Raw genomic sequence first — 19,936 nt, forward strand, 5'->3', positions numbered from 1 at the left:
GTTCCATAAATAGTTGAACAAGTTTGGCCCACGAGTCTACAGAATTAGGCGCTTGGGCAGTTAACCAAGACGCCGCCTTATCGGCTAATGTGAAGGGAAATACTCTCAGTTTAATTTGTTCAACACCAATCGTATGATGGTGGAATGTAGGAAGGACTTGGTCAATCCTACGCATGTGTTGATAATGTTTTTCATGGTCTAACCCATGAAAAACGGGTAACAAATTAAATATATTTAGGGGGATTCGGAAATCCCCCACTGGGTCTGATAGAACGATGCAAGATTTTTGGGCTATCGTTCAAGGCTTTGTAAAAAAGTCGAAAAGGGTGACTCTCTTTCTTCAGCCATTATTTCAGGTGTTGTGTGTGGTATATTAGCTAGAGGTATAGTGAGTGATATACTAGAAAGGCGTGTTTGTTGACTTTGCCGGTTGATTATGTTAGTCGTTTTTCTTCTGCCTGACCTTAATCTCATGCAAGGTTAAGACCAATCTTAACTAAATACGACAACACTCAAACAATCCTGATATGCTAGTATGAACCTCTAGAAGGAGATTTGAGGTGTAGAAGAAAGTAGTACCTTAAAGCCTCCTTGCTTCTCTTATAATAACATCTTGTTTACGCGAGTTTAGTGTATATAACGAGTTAGAAACACTGAATAACTTGAAGAAATGGAAGTTTGGACTAACCTGTGGAAATCGGGCATTTTTAGCTGAGGGCGCGGATGGCGATCCACTGAGGCGCTGGCGCACTCTGTACTGCACTGATGTCCAGTGATTTGGGCAAGGGTGGCGGTCCCCTGAGGTGCAAGCGCGCTCCAGAGAAATTTAACTTACAGTGATTTGGGCGCGGGTGGCGCTCCACTGGGGCGCAGGCGCGCTCCATGTAATCCTGCGAGGAAAATTTTAGTTCTGAAACGGACAACCATAGTTAGAATCAAACAAGGGTGGGTGGGTTTAATGGGACTTGGGAAAGACTAATTATACTAACGAAAACAAATCTAAAGGGAACTAAGATGGCAGCGGCGCCATTTGATAACTGTAAAATGAATAGTTTTACTTACGAATAAATGATAGAATTCAAAAGCAAGTAAAACTAAAACTGAACTAAGTCTAGTCAATTATTTATCAAAGATTTCTACTCTCAATTCTATCAAAATAGAGTTGGAGTAAAATATTTGTTCCACTCCTAGTTCTTTAGAATTAGGGTTTCCTAAGTTTATCGGTCTATCTAAAGTTAATGAGATATTAACGAATTTATATTACAATGCAAATTATACTAACAAGATATGAATTTATACGACTATGGAATACTAAATTGATACTAGATAAAGAATTAGAGGGGATTGATTCCACCTTAACTCGACTTAATTACCTAGCGAAGATTCGTCGTAATCCAAATTGCAAGGCTTTCGCATAGCAATTGGTTTTTCCTAATCCCTAGTTGTACATGGTAATCTCTAACAACTAACATCTAGCATGTGAAACAATCAAACCTATTCTCATGGTGAACTAATCATTTCTAGAATGGAATGGAAATTACGACTACTCTATGCTAACACAAATCAAGCTTCATCAAGGCTTCTTCAACCCCCTCTAATAGAGGTTTAGCCTAGAATCATTATGATATCATTTCCAATTGAATTTAAAGAAGATATCATGCAAAGATTATAACTTTGCTTATTTGAATTCAAATGTAAGTCTAAAATTTCTAGATTTAATTGAAACTAACAATGATAAATACTAAATCTATGAATTGAAACTATAATGATTAAATGGAAATGAAACTAGATTATCAAGAATTAAATTACTTTATTAATCTAATGAATAAATAACAATTGATTCAAACACTAAATTAAAACAAGATGAAATGAAAACTAATTAATGGAAAGAAAACTAGATCTAGAACTATGCTCTAATGGCTACTTGCTACCCTAAGCTCCGAATACTTAAGAGTTAAGTCTTGTTTGTTGAAATAGAGAAGACCAGATCCACATTTTCGTGCATGGGCTGAGGAGCCATGTTTCGGGCTGGAAAATCGAGCCCAAAACCCAATTTCTTCAGTCCACAGAGGCTTTTTCAGCTATATTTTCCTTCAATAGACTTTTCGTCCACTTCTGCTTCTTTAATTGGGTCAAGTCTTAGAACATTGGAAAGCTCTTTCCGAGATGGTCATTTTGACATAAGGTAGGCCCAATTCCGAGGTTTGAGTCTAAAGATACGATCTTCGGAAATTCTGCTGACTTTTGTGTGTTGTTTCTGCCCGCGTTGACTTTGACTTTTCAGTTTGACCGGGCTTCACAAAGGCTTTTTCTCCTTGAATCTTGGCCTTTAATCACAGAACTTCTTAGCAACCAACCCTTGCTTATTTATCTCGCCAAAGTGACACATATCTGCACATAATTGACTCAAAAGCCTGAAATACATAAAAACACGTAATCAGCATTAACTCTTATTTATTACTCGCATAATTGGTCTAAAAGTATTATTGTTAAGGGGTTAAAACTACAGTTTTGGGCTCTTATCAGTTGGTGACAGTGTTCTCTCGGTTCAAGGTGGTGGATGCCGGTTCGCAGTACAACACCATTCTAGGGAGGCGGTGGATTCACGAGATGAAGGCAGTGCCTTCCACCTACTACCAGGTGATCTGATTCCCCACCCCAGTAGGGATGTACGAGGTTCGCGGAGATTAGGTGATGGCAAGGAATAGTCATCAGGGGACGGTGAAGAGGATGATTCGAGGCGATGAAGGAGAGACCTCGAACCCTTGGAAGAGGCAGGCATATCAATTACAGTGTGACTCTGCATGTGAAGGGGGAGACGGAGTCGAAGGCAGTACCAAAGACTCTTGATGAGATTGAGATAGTGAATGTGGGGTTGGGGGAGGAAGAGAAGTTTACATCAATAGGGTCTAGTTTGCCTGAAGAGTGGAAAAATAAACTGATACAGTTTCTTTCTGAAAATAAGGATGTCTTTGCTTGGGCAATTGAAGACATCACCGGATTAGACCTTGATTTCGCATGTCACCCCTTGCACATGAGGGAGGATGCTAAACCTGTGAGGCAAAAGATGAGAAGTGTTAGGCCGAAGTATGCAAAAGGGATCCGTGAGGAGGTTACAAGGTTGAAAGGAGCTGGAATAATACGGGAAGTGGAGTTCACAGAGTGGTTATCCAACATTGTCGCGGTACCAAAAAAGAATGGTAAGGTCCGCATGTGCATCGATTTCACAGATGTCAACTTAGAGTGCCATAAGGACAGTTATCCTAGGCTATGAGTGGACGAGCTAGTGGACCGGACAGCAGGATTCAAGATATTCTCGTTCATGGACGCGTCTATAGGGCATAACCAGGTCGCGATGTATGAACCCGATCAGGAGAAGATGTCGTTCATAGTAGAAGGAGGTACATATTATTATACGAGGATGCCTTTCGGTTTGAAGAATGTCAGGGCCACTTTTCAGCAACTGGGAGAAAAAATGTTCGAGAGGAAGATTCGAAAGGGAATCGAAATATATATAGATGACATGGTGGAAAAGAGTATGTCGGAGGAAGCGCACATAGAGGGACTGAGGGAGACATTTAGCATACTACGGGCACACAACTTAAAGCTCAATCTAGAGAAGTGCACATTTGGGGTGACCACCGAGAAGTTCCTGGGATACATTGTGACTCATAGAGGAATATAAGCCAACCCTGAGCAAATACGAGCACTAATAGAGATGCCTTCGCCTCAGAATGTTAAAGAAGTACAGTGGCTGGCTAGAAGAGTCGCGGCATTGAACAAGTTCATTTCTAAGTCGTCAGACAAGTGTAGACCGATGTATAGGCTATTAAGGAAGACTCTGGACTTTGTTTGGACGGCCGAATGCGAGGAGGAGTTTCAAGAAATGAAAGGTTATTTGGGCAAGGCGCCTTTGCTGTCTAGGCCAGAACAGGGAGAGAGGTTATACCTATACCTAGGGGTTATTGAGTACGCGGTCAGTTCGGTCCTCGTTTGAGTGGTTGACAAGGTAGAAAAGCCGGTGTACTTCCAGAGTAAAACCTTGTTGGATGCGGAGACTAGGTATAGTAGAGTGGAGAAATACACTTTGGCATTGATATTCTCGGCATTGAAGTTGAAACCTTACTTCGAGGCACATTCAGTGGTGGTGGTGACAAATCTGCCCCTTAAGCAAGCACTGAAAACAGAGAAGTCTGGAAGGATGCTAAAATGGGCAGTAATGCTGAGTGCTTATGAAGTTCAATATCAAATAAGGACTGCAGAAAAGGCACAAGCAGTGGCTGAGTTTTTGGTAGAGTTCCCAGCAGAGGATCCTACGTGGGGGGAGGAGATGGTTATGGAGCCTGAATACGAGGGTGAGCCAGACTTACTAGATCCATGGGATAAGAGGAATGGATGGAGAGTGTTCACGGACGGTTCGGCTACTGATACATGCAGTGGCATAGGCGTCGTAGTGGTTACGCTAGATAATGACATGATTGAGTTGTCTATGAAGTTAGGGTTCACGACAACTAATAATGAGTCAGAATATGAAGCAGTGATAGCGGGATTAGGGATGGCAGAGGATTTGGGAGTGAATGAGTTGACGGTGTACTCAGACTTGAATTTGGTGGTATGTCAGGCGAATGGAGGATTTGTGGCTAGGTGTGAACGAATGTCGAGGTATTTGGAAGTAATGCACAATAGAGCGGCGAAGTTCAAAAAGATCAGGTTCATACATCTGGGTTGTGGTGAGAATAGGCATGCGGACGCTTTGGCTTATGTCGCGGCTGCGATACCAGGGTCAGAAAAGAAAACCATAAAAGTAAGGACGTTGGAGAAGCCAAGTATCGAGAAGGTGGACGAAATATACTAGACCGCGGAAGGTACAGGAGGATGGATGAACCTAATCAGGAATTTTCTATCAGGAGGAGAGGTGATTGATAACAAAGAGAGGAGAAGATTGGAGCAGACTTCGCAGAGGTACACATTGGTAGAAAGGGAGATGTACCAAAAGAATTTCGATGGACCGCTGTTGAGATGTTTGGGGCCGGACCTGGCACAAGAGGTATTGGCCGAATTGCATGGGGGGGACTGTGGGAGTCACTCCGTGGGAAGGACTACAGCCCATCGGCTGCTGACGCAAGGGTATTTCTGGCCTCATATGAAAAGGGACGCAGTAGAATTTGCTAAGAAGTGTGGAAAATGTCAGAGGTTTTCCCAGTTAATATTTGCTCCAGCAGAGTCGCTACACAACGTGTTGAGTCCGTGGTTGTTCACTATGTGGGCCATGGACATTGTGGGTCCATTGCCTATGGCCAGCGGGAAGAGAAGGTTCATGCTAGCCTCCATATATTATTTTGCCAAATGGATAGAGGCAGTGGCCTTGCAGCAGGTTAAGGAGGAGCAAGTGATTAAGTTTCTATGGGAAAACATCATATGCCAGTTTGGATTACCGCACTCCATCATAGCAGATAATGGAACACAGTTCATGAGGTCGAAGGTAAAAGAGTTCTTGCAGGCTTATCATGTGAAATAGGGGGTCTCGGCTCCCTATAATCCCGAGGGGAATCGACAGGCTGAATCATCTAACAAGACCATAATGAACAACCTCAAGAGAAAGTTAGAAGATAGAAAAAGGGCATGGGCCGACGAATTGAGTCATGTACTCTGGGCTTATTGGACCACACCGTGAACTTTAACTAGAGAGACTCTGTTCTTGTTAGCATACGACATAGAGGCTGTGATCCCATCGGAGATGGTGGCATCCACGACCTGCACTAAGGCCGTGGAAGTGGGATTGAACTGGGGCATACTATCTAGAGATTTGAACTTGGCGGAGGAGAGGTAGGACATGACACGGGTCAAATTAGAGGAGTATCACAGGCGCCTGCAAAGGTAGTACAACAAAAGGTTGAAGCCGCGGCAATTTTAGGTGGGAGACTTGGTACTCCGCAGGGTAACTCCAAGCACCAAGAAAGTGAACGACGAAAAGTTGGGACCAAATTGGGAGGGACCCTACTCGGTGGTGGATGTCAGAGCGGCTGGCACCTACAAGCTGCGAACCATGGAGGGGAAGCTGATAGAGAGACCTTGGAATATAAGAATATTGAAAATGTTCTATGTTTAAATGTAACACCAGTTCGGGGCAATGGACATGGGGCTGTTTGCACATATATAATACAATGACACTTTTGAGAACTGGGCATGACAAAGTAGTAAAGGCAAGTCTAACTTAGGGGCAAGAGGTTGCCCCAGAGAGCTCATCAGCCTCAGAGAGACGGTGGGGGGGGCGAGCCTTTAAGTGGACAAAATGTCCAAATCTAACTTCGGGGCAAAGGTATTGCCCCGGCAGACTCAGCCTCAAGAGACGAGAGAGAGGGATGGGGGCATGCCCTTCATGGACAGAGCGTCCGAATCAAACCTATGGTCATGGTGAATGGCCCCGGCAGGATTGTCAGCATACAAGAGATAGGTGGACAGCAGATGTCCCCACAAATATGATGCCCCGGCTCATTGGATTCGGAGGTTCTCGGCTTATTTGCGAGAGGCCCCTACGCGGGAGCCATCATCACCTTCGCGGGTGAAATTTCTGTCATATCATCATCATCATCAGCATCGCTGTCAAAGAGTTTCATTTTGGTAATGTCCATGTTAGTGGAGGTGGAAAGTGGAGAAGTGTACTGGTCTTCCCAAGCGGAGATGGACCTATAGGAAGGAGGGTCTGCTGGAGCAAGTAGGGAAAGGGCTTCACTGGATGCGGGGGTAGTGTGAGAGTGAGAGGAGTCACGGATGGGGTGGCGTCGGGAAATATGATGTCTGGAATGCTTTCTGGAGGGAGGGGAGGCTCGTGGTTTTCTTCCTTTGGGGGGAGGAGGTCGGTAAAAGGGAGCAGAAAAGCCTGCGAAGTTGTGAAGGGCCGAGGCCTCTAACAAGGGAGTACCGGTGATTGGATGGAGGTTCAAAAGGGTGGCTTGGGCTGGGCCGAGACCATGAAGTCTTTCAAAAATGGGGCAGATGGTTCCTGAGTAGACGCGAGATTTGGAGTCAGGCTGCTAACCTGCAAAGAAATACAACTAGGAAACTGTTATTAGTGCGGATTAAATGCAGAAAGAGACAAAGACTATAGCGAGACTCACCACTGGATTGGAAGGCAAGATGATTAAGTTTCAACCCAAATGGAAGGTCCCCGGTCAAGAAATTCCCAGATACATAAAGTGGATAGTGGTGCCATTGTTTGTCAGAGGAGGTAACACGGAAGACAAAGGATTTATTTTTAGGGCGGACACAAAAGGATTGGTACCCAACACTAACGTCCTTGGTGCTCATCTTTATGAAGTAGTGGGAGACAATATCGCGGTATGTCAGTTTGGGATCACCGAATCTATTGTAGTAGTTCGTGGCGTACATCAGCCTTTAAAAGTTTCCAATGCCTTGGCAGGGAGGGATGTTGAAGTGATTACACACTTCGATGTCTAATAAGGTGAGTGGAAGCCGCAGTACGGCGACTATCTGGCCTAATGAGACTACAAGATACCCCGGCCAAAGGGGGACTAGATGAGGGTAGTGGGTGACTGATGGCACGTGCTCTATGATGACGTCGGAAGGGATCCCATACGCAGCCCTAATCGCATCCAAATTAGGTCTACGATATCGAGATGGGGGCAGCAATGGAGGGATGTATTGTCCAGAGGTGGACGGGACCGTAGCAGCGACCACCAGAGGTAGAGAGGCCACCTCGATAGATTGGGAAAAGGAGGAGTTCTCGGAGGCCGTTGTCGATATCGGAGATGAAAGATGAACAGACTTGAAAAAAAGGGAGAACTCCAATAGTTACAATGTAAAGGGAAAGAAAAGTGGTAAAGAAAATCGCTTACATAACGGGGAGAGGGACGAAGAAAACACACCTGAATTAGATTTCCAGCGTATAAGGGCCGGACTAGAGCAACGCCAAAGGGTCAAATGGATTGGAATGATTGAGCGAGGGAGGAGTACGTGAGAGATGAGTCTACTAGAAGGAAAACGAAATGAAATGAGAAAAGAAGAAGGAATGAGAGGGATTTGAAAGGGGGGAGGGTTAAAAGGGTAACATCCTTATGGTGTGGAAATTAAAGGGTCGGCGGATGATCCAGCGGATAAGTGACACGTGGAGGCGCAGAATACGAGGGGGTAGTGAAAAGACTTGCATAATGAGTACTCACTGCCACGCACATATATCGAAGAGAAGTCAGAAAAGGGGCGACTGGGCACCGCGGCAAGAAAGGAGCTGATATTCTCGATCCCAGGCCCATATAGGTCCGCAGAATCGAGAAGGGGCATCTGTAGTGGTCGCGATATAAAAGATGAGGGGTGATGCGACCTAATGCAAGCTAATGTAGTAGGAACCGAGGAGTAGGGGATCGACATGTGAACGGGCTCGAGTCAAGATATGCAGAGAACTCGTGAGTACAGTATCAGTCCGCGGCATGAAAAGACACAGCAGGAACCCTACACGAGGAAGACAGGGGAGCGATGGATGAGAAGACAGGTGGACGGTTGCGATGGGGGAGAGGGAGGTATAAAAGGAATAGTGAAAGAGAGAAAAGGGAGGAGAGCGGCGAGACCTAAGAGAAGGAGAGAAAAAAAAGTGAGTGTAAGATAGACCTACAACAAGTACTGTTGGAAACTTGAAATTAACTGTTTCTCTTAGAGGCAACAATTATCGGTTCCCTAATCCCTAGTAAGCTTTCCTTCACAAATTTTTTCTGTTGATGACAATTCATAAGAATTTTCAGTTTTGTGTTTTGCTTGGAAAAGAATTGTTGCAATTTTCTTATTTAGAATTTCATGTTTTGAACTTTGATCTCTATTTAAAAAATAAATGCAAAAACTGGAGTCGTGTTGCCGCCATTTGCTCGGCGAATTTCCTTAGAGAATAAAATAGTGGCATCCATCATTTTTTCATCTTTTTATTCAATTTGATTCTCTCGGAAATGTAAGTTTTTGGTTGTTTGGGGTTGAACTGAATACATGTACCTCAATCATGTAAATATCTCATGATTCCGTTAACATCTCATGTAACATGTTTCACTTTAGTTTTAGTTCACTATTGTTTCAAATGCTAAAGGCACGACTCCCATCCAGATAGAAAGTTGTGATCTTGGGTGTGACCTGCAGTCAACAAGGGTGGTTAGAAGTTTGAATTGGGCTAGTCTAGCTTTAGAAATGAACCATTGGTAGACACTTTAACCACTCTTTAATTTATGGATATACACATCACTGTAGTTGGATAGTTTTGGGACATGTGAGGTTTGGGCTCGAAACAGATTGTTGCAAGCTTGGCATTCATGTCCATACACGGCAGGAGGCTTTGACATAAATAATTTTGTTTATATGTAATAGCATACAAGCAAGAATTCCAAGACCACGCAAAGCTTTAATTTGGTACAAAGAATTTGGTGATCAAGTGAAGCACTGGATTACCTTGAATGAACCTTAGACCTTCAGCAATGTTGGTTACAACTTGGGCTTTTTTCCGCCACATAGATGCTCTAACCCAGTCAGAAGCTATAGTGCCGAGAACTCTTCAATAGAATCAAGGTTAATAAATGGGAAAATATGGAAGCTATGCAGGCTGGTAAAAATGGGAAGATTGGTATAACTTTGGTGTGTCACTGGATGGTACCAGTTTTTGAAGCCAAGATTGACAAAGATGCTGCCCAACATGCTATTGACTTCATGTTCGGATGGTAAGTTGAGCATATATATAAGTTGAATATGTAAACCAGAATAGTGGAAAAGTACTCGTGGGTATTGCCCAAGTAGAGAAATATTGCGGGGGCATTTAATTAGCCCATATGTGGTCACATTTATGCCAAGGTTGAGTCTGATAGACAGTGGTTAGGAAGTTGTCCTAAATACTTGGTACAAATATAATGAAGAAAATATTAATGTGAAGGTCTTTTTAGAGCACTTGGCAACAAGACCGTATGAATTTTGGAGATGAGCTTGCTTCAGGGAGGAGCAATTTCAAGATAGTGACCTCTTGGGAAGTTTAATCAAGAACAAAATTTTGACTGAGAGTGTAGGGTTGATCGTTATTAAGGTGGCGGGCCTGTGATACACATAGAGTTACAGTTTATGGATAGGAAGTTATCAAAGATCTTAGGTATACTGTAATAGACTACTACGTACTTACTAGTTTCAAGAGTTTTGAGTTTTATGAGAAAATCTATTGCCATGGCGAAAACCTGACATATGGGCTGGGAATTTGGATGGCTTAGTGGAACATTATTGAACAAGTTAAAATCCTAGAAAATTAGTCACCTAATTTGAAGGATGATCAAGCTTTTACATTGCATAAAATGTAGTATGTTTTCAATTTACTTGTTCTTCTATATAGGTTTATGGATCCCTTGACCTATGGCAATTACCCAAGAAGCATGCAGTCACTTGTCGGAAACCGATTACCAAAGTATTTAGAAGAACAGTCTCGTATAGTAAAAGGATTATACAACTTCCTTGGGCAAAATTACTATATTGCAAATTATGTGAGAAATGCTATGTTGTCTAAAGATGTCCCACCAAGCTATCTTACAAATTTTCATGCTCGTCTCTCCTGTAAGTTAAAATACATTCAAATTGGATTTCATTCCAGCTCTAAATGCTTGCTATATTGCTGATTTGTACTTGTTGCTAATATAATAGTAGGACGATTCTGCTGTGATTGATCCTTTATCTGTCCACCATAACCTCCACTTTTATAAATGAGTTATTGAGCTTTATAATACATTATAGATTTATTCTCATATACTTAATTATTCATTGTAGGAGGCATTGGTTACTGATTATTATTGATATATCCTCATTAGAAGTATACTAGTTGGAATCTTTTGAAGTGCTGACTCCTTTATTTAAAGTTAAACTTCTTGTTCACAAGTAAGTCATGACTTTTGTATCGTTCCTTTTATGATTATACTTCTTTTATCTAAAGCGCCAACTCTTTGAGCTATTGTCTTATAGTGCAATTAGTTTTGTAGCTTTCCTTTTATGTTTTTAACTCTTTTTCATTTAAAACGCCAACTCTTTGAGCTATTGTATTATAGTGCAATTAGAGCATTTACTTACGATGATGGAAAAGAATGACAACAGGACCAAAGTGGGTAGTGATCAAGGTAAACAAAGTAGTATTTGTTGTTTTAGTTATTTTGTTTTATGTTTATTCCAATTGAATATGAATTATCTCGTTATATGTCTCTATGTAGTGCCCAAAACAACCAGATAATACTAAATGTGGCTACCACGTGATGATGTTTTATGACAAACTTTCTTAGGGATCCTTCTGAACCTTTCTTAACTAATTAAGGTAAATGTGTACTTTATCATATAACTAAAATTGGAGTTGTTGCTTTTAAATAAATGTATCAATAACATTATATCCTTCTCTAATTTAGATCCAAGAGTTGGAGGAGATTCCAGCATACACCAATAAAGATATAAGACAATTTCGTTTTGGATTGCTCAACTTTATTCAACCAAGTACTTAAATTTTAAATGGTGAAAGGCATTTGGGAATGATAGACTTTTGGTTTACGGTGACTATTTCTTACACCGTTTTGCTCTTCTATCAATTGGCAAAAAGTAAGTACTTGTTATACTTTTTTGTAATTTGGATTAGTAAAATATGTTAATTGTCAAACTAATCATTTAATTAATATCTTCATTTTGGCTTGGTAGGTTCCATGCGAGTCACTTTCAAAGATAAGATTTTGGAGCTTCTATTAGTTTTATTAGGAAAACTTTTATGTAAATAACTATTTAGCTTAGCTACTTTATGACTTGATGTAACTATTAGATATGTTCATGTTCCACATTGTTCGTTCAATTCTCAATGAAATTTGATTCTTCAAAGAAATTTACTTATGTTGGATCGCTTTTGTTGATTGGTGTTGATGTTATGAATATGAAGGTGAATGTGGTTGGAAAAGTGATTTTTATTTGCAGGTTGTCATGATTAAGTGAAGTAGTGAACAATACCAGCACAATTTAAAAAAAAAATGTTTAGTTATGTCGGCTAATTAAAAAGGTGAGGTAAAATGTTGTATGTAAGACCGGCTTCTCATAAGAATTTATCACGGTTGTTTTTATTATCATCTTAATTCCAATCACTAATTATCTCGGTTTTCTTTTATAAAATTTGGTTTCAATCACAATTCATCTTGGTTTTCTTCTATATAATCTTAGTTTCATTTAGAAAAGTGAGATAATAGATTTAGATAAGATGTCGGAGTTCTGAGATAATTTAATAGTTATTATCTCAGTTTCAGGAACTCTATTATCTCGGTGGATGTAATCACGATTTTTTGGGTCCTAGAAAACCGAGGTAAAAACTCTAACATTTCACCTTTTTTTTTTTTTTTTTTTGGTTACGGGGTTAAAGCGGACCCCAACTTGTATTAACTTTGAAACCTTTGGTACATGGTGCCTCTTGCATCATCATCTATCATTTCTGATAGTTGGGCATCAAAAGGGTGATTGATAAACATAAAAACTACATAATTGATATTACATAGTTTTGACAAGTAGTCTGGCGGGCTTGTTACATTCCCCTCAGATGTGTGTTGTATACTTGAATTTCTCCAAATGGGTGATGAGGAGGGTAATGGATCGTGAAGGTTTAGGCAATACCACGGAATGGTTTCCTTACCTTGAATGATCTGCATTGCTCTGTACGAATCAGTAGCTACTCTCACTTTCTTAAGGTTCATAAGAAGTGCACACTCAAGTCCTTTCTCAACAGCCAATAGCTCTTGAAACGTTTTTTAGTAGTGTTTGTTTTTCTTTTGTACTTTTGCTTTTGTTTTTTTTTCTATATCTTCTTGAGCAAGCTAGGTTTTTTAGCAAGTCTTCTTTTGTAGCAAGGTCATCCATCTCCAGTCTTCTGAGTTAAGGACATGACTTTCAGTCCTCTGGTTTCAAGTCATTGACCTTTGACCTTTGACTTTAACTTTTTCAGCACTTTTTCATAGCTGCTTGAGTGTTCATAATAAGCGTTAATAAGGCTCCTTTTGGTGCTAAAATGCAGTTTTTATGATATGAAATTGTTTGTAACCTGAAAAAGGCAGTAAAAGCTATGAGTTGTCTGTTTATTATGCATAAGAAGGACTATAATGTAATAATGTAAATGTAATAAAACACACATTTGGGAGCTGATCACTTTACTTTCTAAAATAATGGTATCCTAAAGATTTGGTATGGCTTATATATTTCCTAACACAAACACAATGAAATTATATGGTTTGCTCTGACTTTGGAGAGACGTAATAGTTTTGAAAACTAATTAAATCAGGATATTTCATAAACGTAAGTCTTCTAAATTGAACTTTTTTTTTTCGTAATTAGTATTGGTGTTAATTATTCCTTGAGGTTAGTTCAAAGCAGTTGCATTCAATTTTTGATTTCCTGTTATTTAATCTTTGGGGTTAGTTCAATGCTGTAGTATCCAATTTTTAATTTCTCGTTAATTATTCTTTGAGGTTAGTTCAACGCATTTGTATACAGTTTCCGATTTCCTATTAATTATTTTTTTAGGTTAGTTCGTTGCATTAGCATTCAATTTCTGATTTCCCGTTAATTATTCTTTGAGCTTAGTTCGTTGTATGTGCATCCAAATTCTGATTTATTGTTAATTATTCTTTGAGGTTAGTTCAATGCATTTGCATCTAGTTTCCGATTTTCCATTAATTATTTTTTGAGGTTAGCTCGATGCATTTGCATTTCTGATTGCACGTTAATTATTCTTTTCCATTAAAAAGAAGAAGCTTAGTTCAATGCATTTTCCTCCATTTGTCAATTTTCCATTAATTATTCTTTAAGGTTAGTTTAATACATTTTCATCTAGTTTCCGCTTTCTCATTAATTATTTTTTGAGGTTAGTTCAATATATTTGCATCATGTATCTGATTTCCGTTAATTTTTCTTTGAGGTTTGTTTAGTGCAGTTGCATCTAGTTTTTAATTTCTTGTTAATTATTCTTTGAGGTTAGTTCAATGCAGTTGCATCCAGTTTCTAATTTTCTGTTAATTATTCTTTGAGATTATATAATTAAATGTGTTTGCATCTAGTTTTTGATTTCCCATTAATTTTTTTGAGGTTATTTCAGTGTAGTTGCATCCAGTTTCCGATTTCCAATTAATTTTTCTTTGTGGTTAATTCAAGGCATTTGCATTTGAGGTTAGTTCAATGAAATATTATTGTGATTAAAACCTTGTAAGTAAACCACTCCAAATCAAACCCCTCTGTAAGACACTTCTTAGAAGCTCGAATTTTTTTTTGGTTATAGTGGACCTCTGAAATTGCAAGAAGTGACATAGCTCTAGTCATACTCTCTTCATGTGTCTTGCTAATCCTTCGATATATATTATAGTTATACCCTCTCGACTTTATTTTTTGTCGTCATAAATCCTCCCAATGCAAAATTCAGCTTAACAGTGTCAACTTCTGCACTAAGCGCATTAGCACCCAGTCCCCGATTCTTAAAATACGTTTTTGGACCGGGGCATGATTAATTAGATAAATATGCTATTCTAATAAAAATATGGGAAGACAACACTCAATGAAACACTAATAGTGATCCCAAACTTCATGAGCATTCATTGGAACATTAATAGTTCATGGCTGGATGTACTACTCTTAACTTGTACCATAATGATGAAGCTGATCAATTCCTAGTATATTTTACTGGATTGTACTTCTTTTGTTAAATTTTCTAACTATGAAAAATAGTTCAATGTCACATGATGCATGATAACAGAATCATGAACGGAAGAAAAGATGGGTACTCATTTATTTTTGTGACGATGAAAGAGACTGAAGAAAAAAAAATGTTATCGTTTCGTTTACATGTGCTTGATCGAGGGAAGGGAAGTAGCAATGCCATCATAGAAGAAAATGCCCCAATGACCGTACTGGCAGTTATGTTAACTGGATGAAGTACACCTTCACCAGAAGTCACACTATATAAAATAACTATCTGAGCCAGTGCCATCCGCTTAGCTATATAGCGTGTGTGGACACATGCAGTACAATAACAAACGTACTCATAGATCAATGTCACTGCAACAACAATAGTAGTAACGGAGAACCTTGCAGGTTCAAGCACCCAGAGACTTAACAGAGCAGGAAACACCCCTTGGACAGTAGCATTGATGGCATTCAAACAAACACGTGACCAAGAGTTGATTTAGATACAACTAGATTTTGAACCCGGGCATACGCCCGAGATCTTTTAGGTATTTTGCGTGTATATATATACACGCACATGTGTATTTTTCGATAAAGAGGTATTTTGTGTATATAAATCTCAATATTCGAACATTGTTTATGTATTGAAACACTATTAAGATCAAATGTGTTCTATGCTCCAATGTGTACTCTATCAATCTATCACATGTGTCTTATGCAGTCCAGGTAAGGCATCCATTTCCGGTTGTGGTTTTGGTCCAACACTTTTTGATGGAAAAGATTTAAATTATATGGCTCTTTCACGGAAGTCTCCTATGAGTATAAGCTACTAAACCCACTGACCCCAATACTAACATTACTAACAATTTGCTTCATCTGCACAATCTCTCTCCTCAAGTATCACTTTTATAATGTATGATTCATGCAATGTTGGACTGAGTGGAACAATAACATGTTAAACAAAAATTAATTCAGAGAACATACTGTCTAGACTATTTTTGAACGTACAATATAATTTCTTTAATTGACTCTTGTTTTGTGTAAATTTAAGTAAACAAACAAACTAATAATTTAAACAATGCAATCGTCAATAATCATCGCTAATATTGATGAATTCTTCTTTGTCGTTGGTTATGCATTACCAGTGGTGAAGATAAATAAAAAAATTCTAAAGAGTTAAGGTCAACAATTTTTGAGGATCCCAATAGATCGACGTTTATGCATACTCTCCCATGTAAATGTTTATATCAAAAAGCTCCCAGCTCATAAACATTGCCTCTTAAAAAAAAATGTAACCAATGACTTCTGTGTTTGATGGACTATTTAGACTTCAGGGCCGGGAGCACCAACTGTTTGCCTATTCCCATGGTTGACCTCCAAGTTGGCTAGAGTTATTGTTTGAAGCTAAGGCAGTTCCAGTGCCTTACGTGGAGTCCTTGTGCTTATTTGTAGAGTTAAGTTAGATGATTCTTGCGGCAACGACAAAAGGGGATAATATTGAGATATCTCAGCGGGTTTAGGGGATCCGAAAAGCTAATTTTGTCCCAACTCTAAGCCATCATCTACGTCTAAGCTATAGCACATGAGAAATTTTTAATAAATGTTTGTTTATTGATAGTATATTATGAAAGATTTCTTAGGGAGTCCGATGATTCAAGTTAAAATTCTACTGTTACACAACTATCTCTTAACAAAAACCCATTCAAAGTGTTGATGTTCTTGAATACTTTATCAACTATCTATAGACAATATATAGCTTGCAAATTCAAGGATCTTCTATAGCTTATTATCTTACCTTTGCAGAAGCAAGTTGCAATTTCTTACTATATATATACAATCTATAGCTCACACATTCAAGGATCTTATATAGCTTATTATCTCACCTATGCAAGAGCAAATTGTGGTTTCTTGAGAGTATAAATGGGAATATCGAAGTAAAGAACTTGATCGTGTGGGAAATTATGAGAACCAAGACTGAAAGTATATATAAAAATTCCAATTGTATTATTTTGTTTGTCAATGAATCTGGAAAAGAGATTGGACTTGTACATAACCAAAATTGGGAATACTGAAATACACTCAAACTTCTCGGCTATGTGTTCCAAAGAGAAATTGGACTTGTACATAACCTATTTTATGGAAAGTGGAAATACCGAAAATACCATAATACACTCAAACTCTTCAAAGAAGCTATGTGTGTTGTGTTGTACAGAACCTATTTTCTTCAAACTGGAGTTAGATATTGACTTGTTGTGGACTATGTAAAGATTATGTATATTTACTGATGTTGCATATGGAGCAGACTTATATAATTTTCCGAGAGAAATTGAAGACTCCCCACTTTTTGCCAGGCCCCGAGTCTCTAGAATGTCACTTGTTTGCTCTGGATGATATACCATTTGATTCTCTAGCATTTTCATCAATGTTAGTTACCCTGAATCTGGTATGTATGGTTCAGACAACTATTTTTTGGTTGTTTTAGATAGGGATGCCAACGGGTCGATTTTAGGTCGGGTTTTAGCGGTTTTGGTTTGGGTTTTACTATTTGCGGTTCTGTCGGTTTCGGTTCTCAATGATTTTAGTATGATAATTATAGAACCCAATCCAAAACCATAAAAACCCACGGTTTTTTATCAGTTTCGGTTCTAATTCGGGTCTTTATTATTTAATATGATTATTAAACAATTTCAATAATTTAAACACTAAAACTTGTTTTTATTTTTATTTTTTACTTTTCCTACATGATAATATTTTATGTATAATTAGTGATGTATCAACAATCATATTTACATTAATCTATGAATATATATCAATCATACACGTTAAAATATTTACCATTCATATGCTAATTTCAAGCTTTGATATAGAAATTAAAATAATCAAATATCTAACCCTAAAAATTTGATTTTTTTTTACGTGCATACACATATATTTGTTTCCTTGTATTAACTCGATCGTATACACGTGCAATAAGATATATTTGTTACCTTGATATATTTTACGTATATACACATTTATTTGTACACGTGTATTAACTCGCATTTTAAATCGAACATGCGAGTGCGTCTTACAATTACATCTCATCACTAATTTTTAATATGAATACTATATATTGGTTTATAATAAGTGCGTGTACCATGTTTCGACCAAATATAATCAAAACACTAAGTGGTGACGAAAGAGATGAATAATGTAGAAAAGTAGTGAGAAAAGTGATGGTGATCGAGAGAATGATGAGACTGTACCTTTCGGTTACCTACGTACCCAAATTATCGATGAGATCAAGTCTCAAGAACGTAGTTCTTTATGAAAAAATAGTTTGGTATTTATATGTGTAGAGTAGAGATTTCTTGTAACTCAAGTAATTGTAATTGAACATAAATCATAATTGATGATTATCTCTTTGATACGAAACGAATTTAGACATAAATTAATGTACGTAAGTGGCAAGTCATATGGCTAGGGTTCAGCCCTATACACATGAGTTAATGGGCTTGTACATTGATCTATGATATTGCAAATTGGGCCTTAGCCTTGTCGATTAAACGAATAAAGTGGAGACCCTCACCAATGCACATTTGCCACGTAGGTGGGGGACCGAAACATACCACAATATATCAAGCATGTGTATCATATTTAAATATATACATGCATAAGTTAATAAATATAAAATGTATTAGTTAATTCATAATATATACGTTGACATTATTATTAACATTTATGATACACTTGTTTAACGTATAGTTATAAAATATACATTTAACAACACACATTCACTATTATGCTATATATATTTAATAGACTTTTACATGTAAAAATCATATTTTATATTATAATGTATGAGTTTGATTATCTTAAATATAATATAATACTAAATTTTATATATCGAATCATAATAATCGGTTCCGATTTCAATTTCGGTTCGGGTACCTACAATTTTTTACTATTCGGTTATACGGTTTCGGTTATTTATCGGTTCGGTTCTTAATGACCTATTTTAAATGGGTCTAACTTTTAAAATCCATAACCAGAACATTCGGTTTCAGTTTCGGTTTGGTTCCGGGTAATCGGGTACCCATTGGCACCCCTAGTTTTAGATAGTACAGTTATTTAAGCTATATTATGGTAGTTCCACATAGTACACATACTTGGTATTGATTGAATCTTCTTATATTGTCTCTGAAAAAAAGCTCAACCTATTAAATATTTTATGCCCCGTCAAGAAAATATATATAAGTCGAGACTCGGGAGAGAGATAAGCGGAGGCAGTATAGAAAGCTTTGCCAATTTGAACAGGTCTTTAGGTTTCTCAAGAAATCAAGAGTTTTAATTGAGATAGAAGTTTACGTGGCATTATAGGGTTTCTCAAAAAGTTAAGAGTTTTAATTGAGATCGAAGTCTACGTGGCATTGTAGGGGTTATTATAAAATGCTAACTCTCATATTAGAATGTCACCTAGGAGAGAGAAAATTCTCCATTAGAGGTCTCTACTTTAGTATATAGATAGTAGATAAGTTAAGGATTATAGTTAGATATAATAGAGCTGGGAAGGCTAACATGTGTTGGAGAGTGGACCAAATAGGGTAATACAGCCTACTATCATGCATGTTAGTCCACAATTCGAAATGCAGAGCCAAGGCGTGACCGAGTATGGACCGCATTCTATCGATCATGGTTATTGCTGGCATTGTAGCTAGTGCTGAGACGGGTTTCAAGCTTTCTACAGAAGGAAGTTTCAGTAATGGAAGCATGGGATCTGTGTTTTTGTATTAAGAGGGGAGGGGCAGGGTGGTCCTACTTGCTTCCTCCTTTCTATGGCGTGGGATCAACAATATTATTAGCATAATTTCTCTAGATATGGGATCGTGATTAATAACTTTACTGTATTGCAAATGACGCGCTATATATATCTGATGGTTGGCTATAAGGCCATATAATATCCTAAACTATAATTAAACCTGTTTAAACTTCAAACCATAGCAAGTAGATCCCAACAAACGTCAAGTCATGGCCAACGGTAAAAGCCAACAACAAACATGAAGCGTTTTCACTATTAATTAACAGGAGTTTAGAAACAAATTATGTGTACTTGTGATGCCTTCTATAAGAGGAGAATACCAATATCTAGTGCTAAAGATCTCAAGCCACAAAAAGAAAAGAAAGCAATCCAAAGATGAAAGATGTCAATGGTCCAAGACAAACAATTCGGTTCATAAAAGCAATCAGGCAATGCGAA

The 19,936-nt window shown here is 38.3% G+C and overlaps 2 protein-coding genes across 2 annotated transcripts; both read left to right on the top strand.

The window, feature by feature from the left end:
• The first annotated feature begins 3,718 nt into the window (after positions 1–3,718).
• On the top strand, positions 3,719–4,855 carry LOC147516023 (uncharacterized). Its single transcript, XM_086593140.1, has 2 exons — positions 3,719–3,942; positions 4,063–4,855. Exons 1-2 carry the CDS (start codon positions 3,719–3,721, stop codon positions 4,853–4,855), a joined length of 1,017 nt encoding a protein of 338 aa, XP_086449266.1.
• A 24-nt stretch (positions 4,856–4,879) lies between these two features.
• On the top strand, positions 4,880–5,518 carry LOC147516024 (uncharacterized). The gene has a single exon (XM_086593142.1). It carries the CDS (start codon positions 4,880–4,882, stop codon positions 5,516–5,518), a length of 639 nt encoding a protein of 212 aa, XP_086449268.1.
• The last annotated feature ends 14,418 nt before the right edge of the window (positions 5,519–19,936 follow it).

This window comes from Coptis chinensis, chromosome 2 (assembly GCF_015680905.1).
Source record: "Coptis chinensis isolate HL-2020 chromosome 2, ASM1568090v1, whole genome shotgun sequence".
NCBI lineage: Eukaryota > Viridiplantae > Streptophyta > Magnoliopsida > Ranunculales > Ranunculaceae > Coptis > Coptis chinensis.